General features: G+C 38.3%; 1 protein-coding gene across 1 annotated transcript; it reads right to left on the bottom strand.

Annotated features, from left to right (window-relative positions):
- Positions 1–319: 319 nt before the first annotated feature.
- LOC111032976 (zinc finger protein Elbow-like) lies at positions 320–10,830 on the bottom strand. The gene is made up of 2 exons (XM_022313491.1): positions 10,426–10,830; positions 320–2,037 (listed from the first exon to the last, which is right to left on the bottom strand). The coding sequence occupies exons 1-2, from the start codon at positions 10,483–10,485 to the stop codon at positions 595–597; spliced, it is 1,503 nt and encodes a 500-aa protein (XP_022169183.1). The 5' UTR covers positions 10,486–10,830; the 3' UTR covers positions 320–594.
- Between the last annotated feature and the right edge of the window lie 1,545 nt (positions 10,831–12,375).

Raw genomic sequence — 12,375 nt, 5'->3', positions numbered from 1 at the left:
ATATATATAATACACAGTTACATAATATAGTTTAATATTTTTACAATAAATTCATAATATATAATTTATGTTATTACTACATATTTTATATTGTAATATTATATACGATTCGAATATATATTTGTTTATAATTCTGACATTAATAATAATAATATGAAATAATAAAACCGAATAACAAAAAAAAAAAAACAAGGTAACGTAGTCAATAACAAAATAAAAAATATATAGGTACCTATACGTAATAACTTAATTTATTATTACCAATTAACATAAAAAGCGGGCCAATTATCAAATTTTAGTAGATTGTTTTGTTATTCAAATGAAATAAAAATTAACGTGTACCTACAACCTACATCGTATAATATATAGAAAAGGAGCGACTGCAGTTTAATAATAGCTGGTGTAGGTATAAACTCAGTTATTGTTGTTGAAACAATAATAATATTATGTATATTATAATAGGTAAACGTAAATAAAATTAAAACAAATTTCGCTAATCGGCTAACAACACTCGCGACTAACGGCGTTACGACGATCATGATAATAATTAATAATAATGCAATCAACAAATCGTTAAAATGTTCGGCAGCAGAGTTATGTGTGCGGCGACGTGCCCAGTCGCGGGGCGGCAGCAGCGGCCGCGGCGGCGGCGTACGGTGAGTAGGCCACTGAGGGGAAGTACGGCGGCAGCAGGCCCGGGTGTGGTGGCATGGCCAGTGGCGAGGATGGGTAACCGGACGGAAATCCGTACGGCGAGTGGTGTTTGCTGGACGCGTACGGGTGATACCGGCTGACGGCCGCCGCGGCGGACGGGCTGAGCGGGGGCGTAGGGTAAGAGCGTTGCAACAGCGGCAGCGCGGCCGCCGGGTCGGAGGTGTGGGTGCGCAGGTGTTGGAGCAGCTCGTCGGACGTGCCGAAGCGCTTGCCGCAGTACGACGGCAGGTCAGCGCCCATCCACGAACACACGTACGGCAATTGACTGGCGGCCGCGGCCAGTGCGGCCAGCTGGGCATGAGCGTACGCGGCGGCCATCGTATGGTGATGGTGGTGCTGTTGCTGCTGCTGGTGCTGGTGCTGTTGGTGTTGGTGGTGTGCCGCTGCGGTCTGTTGGTGGTGATGGTGAGCGGCGGCTGCGGCAGCGGCCGCTGCTGACACCGTCTTCGGGCTGGCGTCGCATTGCGTGCAACCGGCTGGGCACGAGGCCGTCGGCTGTTGTTGTTGTTTGCCGGCGGCCAAGTGAGCGGCCAGCTGACATCCCGCGCAGTACGGGTCTCGGCATGGTAGCGGTGGTGCCCCGGCGCCAGGTCTGAAGTAGGGGCTCATCAGGGGCGAACCACCCAATGCTGCCATGTGGTGATGGTGATGAGGATGCGCCGACAACTGCGGATGGTGGTGCGGTGACGGGTAACCAGCGGCTGCCATCAGAGCGGCCACCGAAGCGGCTGATGACGACGAGAGTTTGTTGTGCGATGGTTCGCTGTGTTTTCTGTTCGTGGTGGCCGCATCTTCCGCCGGCGACTTGCGACTAGAAGCGCTTTCCTTGCTGCTGCACCGGTCGCCACCTCCGTTTGTGGCCACGGGTGTCGCTCTCCTTATGGTCGCGTCCAGGCTGATTGACGTGGCATTGGCCGTGGCGGCAGCTGCCGCGGCCGCAGCCGCAGCCACCTCGGCGGCCGGTCGCAACACGCACGATTCGTACGGTTTGAAACTGGACCGGGCAGTGGTGGTGACGGCGGTGATCGGGGCTGGCTGCAGGTGATGGTGGACGACCGACGTCTGGCCGGGTGGTGAACCGCTGTTCGAACACGACGATGACGACGACGATAACGACGGCGAACGCTTGTCTCGGCCGCCACTTCCACCGCCTCCGTGGTCGGAGGACGACGACGAAGACGAAGAGAGTGACGACGACGTTTTCTTATGGTGGTTGCCAGTCTTCTCCGAGTTTGTCTTGCCGTTCTGCGGCGCCGGCGCGTCAGATCCGATCTGACTGCACGTCTGCGCCAACAGCGCCAGTGGACTGTTTTTAGCGTCCAACTGTAAACAGAAAATAATAAAACATTAGTGATTATTCTAGTGGAAAGATCTCTGACTCGGGCTCTGGCCAACAGTTCGAGAACGATAGGGATGAGGGTTCTAACGTACAGTAGAAATTGCTTAGTGCGCGTCAACATAGGACCACATAGGTTGGTCACCTTTTGACAACGATAAATTAAATCATGTGAAATGTAGCTGGTATTGGTTTTGTGCGTATTAACCGATATGACGTGTAAACTGATGGAAACCTACTAAGCTCACTGTTTATAGACATGATATTTTATGTCTATATTCTAAAAATAATTTTGAATGTAACTCGAGTTATTATTTTAAAATTAATGCATGTTATTAACGTTGGGTTGCTGTTCTTTTTTTCTAACGTGTAGTGATGTTTTTGGGAAGTCGAAAAAAATGTTATTATAAAAGTACGTTTCGTGTTCAGTTTTCATATCCAAAGAAATGTAGTCATTTTTTAGATTTTGTTGTATACCTCATAAAAAAAGCACACGTTGTTGTAAATCCAATAAAACCTATTTGCTCCGCTTTCAACTAACGTAACATTATTATTCTATTGCGAGAGTTGGTTTCGTATTATATTATACTCTCGATAGATTTCCTTTTAAACGTTTTTTATTGGTTTTATTATTTAGTACCTAACTGTATAAATAGTATCATATTATTATAGCGCGTATTACGGTTGCTCCATCCTTCTCTCTTGTCCAATAAATATACAATTTACATATAGGTATCGATGACTAAATACAATACTACGGCGCAGCGCGCATAATACTATGCAACCATCCTAGTTTTCAATAACATCGTTTTCCCAGAGGTATGATATCGCCGGGAAATTCGACAATAAACCACATAATATTACCATGCCCGAGACGCGTTCTATATAATAATATTATGTAATATCCATGTTTGTACGTTTTTGTTTACTGTTTTGTGTATACTCATAAAAATTCGCCAGCCTTCGTCGCGCGACAGTAATCATCATACGTATACTGCACACGTATTATTGAAAAGTGATTTTTTTTTATTCTCTACTCCCCCCCTCCCTGACCTTAGTTTTAGTTTACGATTCTGTATGCGATTTTTCAGTTTGTTCTCTACTTCGACCCCATTCCGTTATGTGTTTGTGTCACGTGCCCGACATTCATCACCTTTATACACCTTGAATGTACAATATTGCATTATCACACTTTATGCCACATTTAGTCGTATGGATCTTTATCATGTACGATAATGTCGCGGAATTTGGAGACATTGATATCGTGTCAACTGAACTCCGGACGTCAGAAAAATGACGTCATCAATATATTATAGTTTGACGGAGTTTCCAAGACGATTTTGGAAAATATTTTACAACTGAGGAGTTTTTAGGGTGGAGAGTGGACTTGAGGAAAACCAACTGATCTTAATATAATATGTTGTGTTTGGTTAAACGAGAGAAATAATAATTACAAGACGTATTATAATTATTATAATAGGTCGAGTGTCGAACATATTCTTTTTAAACTACCTACTCCTTTAAAACTTATATAAATCCTGCTCAACACTGTTAAATTATTAAATATTTATAACCTATTTGTAAATAATTTTAGAAAAAAATATTTCATTTTGTTAATTTTCTTAGAGGAAGATTCTCCTTTCTAAGAAGAATTAAAAATCATTAGAACCAAAGCCCAAAGTTATATCAAGAACAACTTTTGAATTTTAGGAAAATGTATATGAATCTTTGACAAAACTGTATAGTTATTGTTATTTTTCTATTTTAAATGTTCTAAAGTTGATTATATCGTAGGTATAATTATGGTTCTATATTATAGAATATCTATATTAATATGATTTAAATATTTGTTAATAACTGACTTTTTCAAAATAATAGTTTATATTAAATGCATAACTATGTAAGGAATGAACTTCGCATGAAATTTGTACACAAATATATAAGATCGCAACCACACATTTCAAACAAGCGATGACCTACCCGGATAAACGTATCAAATGTTTGTTCATTTGTGGTTATCCGATAAATTCGCATCGAATTTCCCACACACGTAACCAAGGGTCGGTGAATGTTACGCGGTGGCAGAAAACTGTATATATCATAATAATATTATTTACCTACACGAATTCGATGAGTAAAAACTTTCGGAGTTCGGGAAGTACAGAAAGTAATAACATAATAAATATAGTGACAGTGTATAATACGTATGAACGTGTGTAATATATATAAACGTATAATGCGTATGTATGTATGTATGTATATGTGTATACTGTGAGTATGTCTTATAGTACTAAGACTTTATTATTTTTGAATATTCTATGCTCGTTAAGAGTGGGTACGATTTGGCGATGTGTAAATAGATTATAATAGATCAGTAGGTAAAGGTAAGTAACTACGTTCTTATATGTTAAATAAAATAAGGTCAGATCATTGATTTTCATTTCACCAAACGAGTATAGTGCTTAATGATTATAAATGTATAAATAATAATCAACCGATTGTGTGAATTAAACTCTGACCGGACAAGACACTAAATATGTAAACGTTTTGAATTAATTTTATTCCGGTATTATGCGTACCACCACATAAACTATTTACGTGTATTTGTGAACGGCATGTATAATACTTGTATAATATAATCATCGGAGTACGTAGGTCGTAGGTATTATATTAATATTACTTGTAGGTACGTAAGATAGGTATTACCTACAGTGGACTTATAATATACTGGCCGCGGTAATAAGTTTCCATCGCTTATAGATAGTTGTATGGTTTTGTAGCGAATACGTGATGATATGTGAGAGTGTCATATGTGTATATAAATAATTATAAAAATGTGTGCATACGTTGGGAAATAATTTTTAAAAAAAACCAACATATTTTGTGATGTGAGACTAGAAAACGGACTATAGCTAGTAACCTACTATAAATATACCATCGGGATACGGCTAAAATATTTTGAAATTATAACGTCGCCCGTAAATTGACTCGTTCCGACGGAATTCCGTTCGTTAGACGTCTATTTTTCTCTCCGCCGTCATGTCTACACAACAATATTGCATTCGGAATAGGTACGATGACGGCGATTACGGCTGCTGTTGTATCGTTGTACTTTGGTAATAAATCATCATTGCCGGACGTCTGACACGCTGTGACGGCAAGCGATTAGTGCAATGTACTTAAATAGTTTACAAGGGCTGCTGTGGGATTTTTCTGACGAGGACACCTCGGAATGCTAACAGTAGTGAAGCGCTATAAGGATTTTTTAGGGGAGGAGGTTGTACTATTAATAATTTTCTCAAAATTATCACACACCACTGATACTGTAAAGGAGAGAGGAGCTTAGTAAAAATACTTTTTCATTTAGGAAGACACATTTCTGGTGAATGGGAGTGTTGTGTCCTCTTTAACCTCCCCTTCTGTGTGCCATACTGGCTAACAATTTTATAATCCGAAAATGTGGACCAAAGAAGAAACCGCCAGCGTGGGTGTAGGAGGTAGAAAGATAACCTTTGCGATATTAATATTATCGTTGTAAGTACCACCACGTCTCTCGGTAGGAATTATGTATTCCGACTTATATTATCATCTGCATTATACTATACCATAACAGTTAATTGGTTCGATGAGTATCAGAAAAACAATAAATCATGCGCAATAAATTCAGGAACACGATTTTGAAGCTCATACCAAAACTCGAATTGAGGGTCTAAAAACATGCTTTAAATTATTCTATTATACTATTATCGCGATTACTTTGAGGTACTAGTGCATACGACTTCACCACGTTACAGCCGACACTCGCAGACAGCGAGAACGTAGAGAATTCTGTCGATCGGTAGTCGTCACTCTATATATAGTGAGACCGATATGTATTTCGGTGAACGATATCGGTAGTCCCGTCGAGGAACATTATGCCCAGCGGCGAATGCTTCGAATACCTTATCTGCGAAATGCTGCCCGGTGGCGGCGAGTCGAATATACGAGGCCAGTCGTTGCGGTCAGTTGCCGGAGATTTTTCCATTCAATTTGGTGTGCGCGCGTTAAATAGTTTCTGTGCAAATATTCGAGCGGTACGGTAGACGAAAATAGCCGGACGGTAAAACGAATGTCGGAATTCAGATTGAGACGACCGTGCATTTAATAATATGATAAAATATATTATAGAGATTAATGTAACAGATTGCTTCATACAAAAAAAATATGTTTAAAAAAAGATAGGCGACTGTCTTTACTCGAATATTTTGGTTGTATAATAACAATCAAAGTATCAAACTCACGTCGACCCATTGGCGGGTGTTTATGGTGGTATTTGCTTCGTGTAGATGTGACGCGTCGTACGCTTTAGACCCTTTTCCTGTGTCCGATCGACCCTGCAGTCTATACAGGGAATAGCTATAAATGTCACTTCAGCAAACAAAGCTACTTTACATTAAAATATAATATAATATACTAAATCATTATACTACGCTAGTACTCTCAAGTAGTAAAAAAGCAATAACTCATTAATGATATTTTAAAAACATAAATTATGATCATATACGATAAAATTATACATTATAAGTTATCCTTATCACAATTAATTGTTATTTACTAAATGTTGTAACAATGTTGTGTATCTTAATTAGAATTAGACCAATACGAAAATGAATTAATGGAACAATTTATGCTACCTATACTAAGTATTTCATAAAATACATAATACACCTATTATTCGTATAGACTATAGATTATACCTATTATATTTTATTTCACTCGAGACATTAGAAACATACTCGTATCATACTCATAATTATTTTTTAATAATATTGTTAAAGTCCGATGTGTGATTTGGTTTTATTTTCGCACGCCCATTTCAAGTTTCAAAAGTTATTGCGAGACTAACCTATACTAAATAGTACGTTATCTGTATTAAATTAAATTATAAATATGTCTATCTATCACAGCAATCGAACTTTAAGTAATTGGTTTCCTATATGCACTTGGTATTTTTCTGCAGTATACCTGCAACAGTTAATGTTTTGACTTGCGGGCATTTATCTAGTTTATTTTTGCTTGTGTACAATATAATATTTATGTGTGTGTGTGTGTGTGTACGCCTAACGTTATAAACATGCAGACCGACAATATCTTGCAATGCTCTGGTGTGCATAATAAACACGCTCGTGTCGAGTGATGTGCAATAAATTAGCCCACGTCCGGTTAATATAATACATAATATTATGATATCGACAAATTATAACGTTATATGCATCCCGTTTCGAGGAGCACTGTATAGTGTATAATATCTCGTGTCCGTCTCGAACGAGCGGTCATCGCGGCGTTCCGGCGGGGACGTATTATATATTATAATGATGAAACAGATATATACACGTCGTAAATAATATTTTATCGGCACTATAATATATTATTATTATGTACTCAGGCGAACGCTTTTAGAATAAACTATTACTCGTCGTTGTATTAATAGCGTATAATATACATTATAATAAAGTGTACCTCTGCACTCCTGGCACGGGATCGTAACGAATAAAAGTCGGGCTATTATATTTTGAATATTATAATTAAGTGTGTAAAACGCAAAATAATAACGCGCCGAAAACTAGTTATCCGGGCTGCGCAATAAAAGTAATATTGCAGGTATTGTGGTTATAAACCCCGTGCAGCCGTGTCAAAATAGGTTTTAACTCCCAATTAACGTTACTGCGCGAGCAACTGCATCAATCGGAATATTATATAGTGAAATCATTTTACTGACATTCGACATGCATCGTCGTCCATAAAAATCACGTATCTACGGTAAAAACTTATAATAATAAAATGCAGTTGGTTTTAAGTCAATGGTATGAGAAAAAAAAGTAAAAACCGTCAACGTTTGATTGCGATGTACCTACAAAATATTTTGTTATGATTATAAAGTGGTAAGGCATATTATATAAATTATAATACACCGCCTCCGGACAACATCAGCTTTGACCTTTTAGCCACACGAATCGTTAATATTATATTCACACCTAGTTAACATATTTTTTTTAGAACCATGTAGTTTTATTGATCAATATTAAATGACGACAAATACCGGCTCTATAATAATATATTAGCCCAAAATCACGGTCGTCGTGTACATACAGGCACAAACAAACGAAAAACTGACCAACCACGCTTTAATTTATCGTTGTTTTCGATTTGCACTCCGAAAACGATTGTCAGTCAAAACCCGATCGAGACAAACAATAATTTTAGCAGATATTTTCATTTTCGTCTTGGTCTCTACGATTGATGATAATAAATTCTAATAATGTAATATCATCAATCTCGTTTTTCACCAACCACCACGCGACACGAATAGGCCTGACCGGAAGGAAGAGTAACCTATAAATTATAATACACTCAACAATGACCGACAGTCGCGGAAACCCGTCAATCCGAGCTGGATAACTTGACCGTCAGAATTATTATACTATTATCGTGTAATATTATACACTAACGTCACTAACGCGTCTGTATGGTATCAGCAGCTAATAATAAAAAAAAAAACAACAATAGTATATATAATATAGGGTGGTAGGTGTACACACCTCTCGTTCCGGATCGCTTTTCCTTCGACTTTCCTCTCAACCACTTCCCGTCGATCGTCAGACTTTGCCGCCGCCCGTCGACACGTCAAAGTCCTGTAACCAGCCTAGTGCGCGCAGGCGCTCGTGTGTAGACATCAAAAACGACGACGACGACGACAAGCACTTCTGCAACGGGCGGGTGGAAAACCATTAACGAACCGACGACAGGGGTGGTGAAAAAAATACACTTCCCCTCCGCGTGTCATTATCGAACATACACGCTCGCGCCCGGGCAGTGGCGTAATCGATTTGCCGCCGGCGCTCAAATACCATTTCTCTCATCGGCGATATATATAATAACATTATATTAGGTGAAGACGTGAGCTTAGGAATATAATATTATTATCAGGATGTACACGATTTATTGTACTATGTTAAAATATATTTTGTAAATATTCATAACAATAATATTATTATGTGGAACTCGAGGATTGGTTTTAAAATTGTATTTTATTGTGCTTTCGAGCTACTGGTGTACTCGCCTTGTTTGTTATATTATATTATTATTATTATGTGTGACACAACAAATCAATATTGCACGCGAGTCTTCGGGAATAAATCAAGTGTCGAGTAGATAATATAGCTTCGACGGCGGTATTCTTCCCGATCCCCCCCCCCCCCGCCAAGCAACGCTAACCAACTCAGCTCGTATTGTTATTATTATTGTCGTCGTGTCCGCAGGGGGTTAACGTCCTTTTCTTTTTATGGCTTTCCGATCAAGCGATTAGGATGCTCGATCGCTTTACATATTCCATATAAGTAGAGAGATACTCGGAGATTCGTCGCTTTAAGGTCGTGAAAACACTATCGTCGGCGTTGTTTATACCTATACGCATTTTGTAATACTCTCGAAAATATATAGTTGTCAGTTGCTATTTAAACGACAAAGTTTTCGAAGGTTTTGACTTGAAAAACCATAACAGTGCAGTAGTACAAGCCATAATATTAGTACCTATTACTACCAACGCTAATTCTGACACAAAACTTCAGCTTCAAATTTATTCAGTCATGTACCTACGTGAAGTGTTATTTGTTGCGGTCGGGTGGAATAATACTATAGATCTGTATCATATTATAATATTATATTTAAGGTGTTTATTTTGGTTTTATATATTTTTTGCATTACCTAACAGATCAGTACCGTTCTGACTTATAATCAGACCCACGGTATACTGAATTTCAACAGCCTCTATAGTTGAAAAAAAATCATGAAGTTTAGCCCCAACATCAATAAAAGAACTCGGGATTTGGGGCTATTGAAGTTTTTTTTATGATGTAGTTATACAATTTTTAATTACGTCATGTACGATTTAATCGTTTTTATTTTATATGTTTCTATGGTTAACACGTCCAAAAATATAAAACTAATTAATTACACTTGAGCAAATATCTATACCTTGAAGTTCGAACACATTTAAAAGTTAAACACAGTTAAAAATTTAAACGGTATAGGACTAATTTTACATAGGTAGTTGAATCAATTGTTTGAATGTTTAATTAGTTTAACATATTTAAATTAAATTCTAATAAAAATACAGAATTTCTTAAAGCTTTTTTAAGTTTTAAATTGGTACACCGATATATACGTCATATTCCACCCTAAAATGAGGGGTTATACCTATCGGTCTGGACTGAGATTATTTTTATAATAAAAATCAAAAACCACAATTGAAAACATAAAGGTAATAACTAATTGTTGGTGGGTATAAGTGCATAAAGACGTCAAAAACAATATAAAATATGTAATGTTACACTTACCGACGGTAAAGGAGTTAAATAATCCGGTCTCAGGTATTGGTTTTCGTTACTCATGATCATGGTTCGCACTGCACATGCACACTCGAGTGGCGGATTCTGCGTGTTACACTAGGTGGATTTCAAAGTATCCAACACCGGACGAAATAACAATATTGATATAACAAAAAAAAAGTTTTTCGTTAAAAGTGTTTTCGAAAAATTATGACAAATACAAAATCCGAAACAAAATTAATACAGACGGGCGCACAGACACTCTGAATCGTACAATAATAATAATATTATTATTATTAAGACGGTCGCGGCGAGACGACTGAGGCGTACGGAAAACGACTGCGCGGACGAACGTCGAACACTTACGGACTTCGGTGTTGCACTGACGCTGAGGCCGGTGTAGCACGAGTGCGGCGGCGGGCTGACGACGCTCTAACGCGTCCGCAAAGCGGTCGCCGGACGGTGGCTCCGTCTACCGGCGGCGAGGGCGCGCGCGCAACAAATCACTTTGCGGACAAACGCGGTTCGCGTGAACGGTCTCTCGCGATTTTCAGCACGACCGCCGCGGCGTTGCAGCCGTCACATAAACCGCGGTCGAGTCAAAATCTGATGACGTGTGTATGAGGGTGGGTGCGGTGCCTATAAGAACACTATTGTACTATGACGGGGGTGCGAATGAGAACAGACGTAATGCTAAAATCTTGTGTTCAAGATTGATCTTGAAAATCTATTAGCTATACCTACCCTAAGTCAACAACAATAAATGCAAGCGTTCTGCAGGAAACACCATAATATTACTTATACTACGCTACTTCAGTCGGATTTGAGGGATTATACATGACCTCTATGTTTCCGAGATTGTGTCTAGAAATTTTACCTTGGCATTGTACGAACTAGGGAACAAATTAGTAAATTAAATATTAAAATCCACTCAACTAAAATCAAATGTAAAGAATATGTAGTCAAAATAACTTGAAGATATTTGCAAAACCTATACAGTGGCTTGGATGAACAAAATTGCTTGGCCTGCAATCGACACCCCCGAATCGCATTCTGCCAATTCGATAAGTAGTTGATACCTATAATCTATATAACATAGTATATATTACATTATATTATTATAAGAATATAATATGAGGGACCTCAGTCGAAATAGAATGGAGTGTAGGTTTTATTCCGTCGGAACGGAAGGAAAACTGCAATGATAATAATATTATAATTTAATAATAATAATCATAATAATAGCAACACGTCTAAACGATAATATAAACGCGTTCAAATGTTGTTTTTGGCACACAGCGATGCACATCTGCAGTGCAACACACACACACACTATCTGGGCTTGGGGCCCAATTCTGCCGTCAATCCGAAGTGTATAATATACTATTATGTACGACAACACAATGGTATAATATGTTATATTATGCGTGCGTGCATACGTCTCGGCAGTCGGCGACACAATGTACGAATGTCGACCTGGCGGCGATAATGCGGTTAGAAATCGTCCGAAACGGGTTCGGTCCGTTTAACGCTCGCTGTGTAGGTTCAACCACGCGCGGCGCTTCTTATAATAAATCCAATTCGAGATTATTTCGTCGGTCGGCCAATTTTTTAAACCGTCTGGTCGGCTGATATTCGAGTGTTGGTCGTTGCATGTGAAATTTGTACTCGAATGCGTGTTCGATATTGTTTGTCCAAAAACAAAATTATTCATCGAAATATGAAATAATTGAAAATAAAAACTAATGAATAATCAAACCTAAAAAATAGTTTCGTTAACATGCCTACAGACTTATAGTTCTAGACTACAACTATAGTGTTAGAACACACTTTGGTAAAATACATTCATCTGTCAATTAAATACATATTATTTAATGTAATATATAAATTTATTATAAGAATATATATATATATAAAACATAGAATCTTAAAACTAAGTTTGATTATAAAAAAATATCA

Source organism: Myzus persicae, unplaced genomic scaffold (genome assembly GCF_001856785.1).
Source record: "Myzus persicae strain clone G006 unplaced genomic scaffold, MPER_G0061.0, whole genome shotgun sequence".
Lineage (NCBI taxonomy): Eukaryota > Metazoa > Arthropoda > Insecta > Hemiptera > Aphididae > Myzus > Myzus persicae.
This window is presented reverse-complemented; position numbering and strand designations above follow the sequence as displayed.

Coding starts and splice junctions, on each gene's coding strand:
- LOC111032976 (XM_022313491.1), bottom strand. CDS start 10,485: ATGATCATGAGTAACGAAAACCAATACCTGAGACCGGATTATTTAACT. Junction 2,038..10,425: donor ATTTAACTCCTTTACCGTCG/GTAAGTGTAACA, acceptor TTCTGTTTACAG/TTGGACGCTAAAAACAGTCC.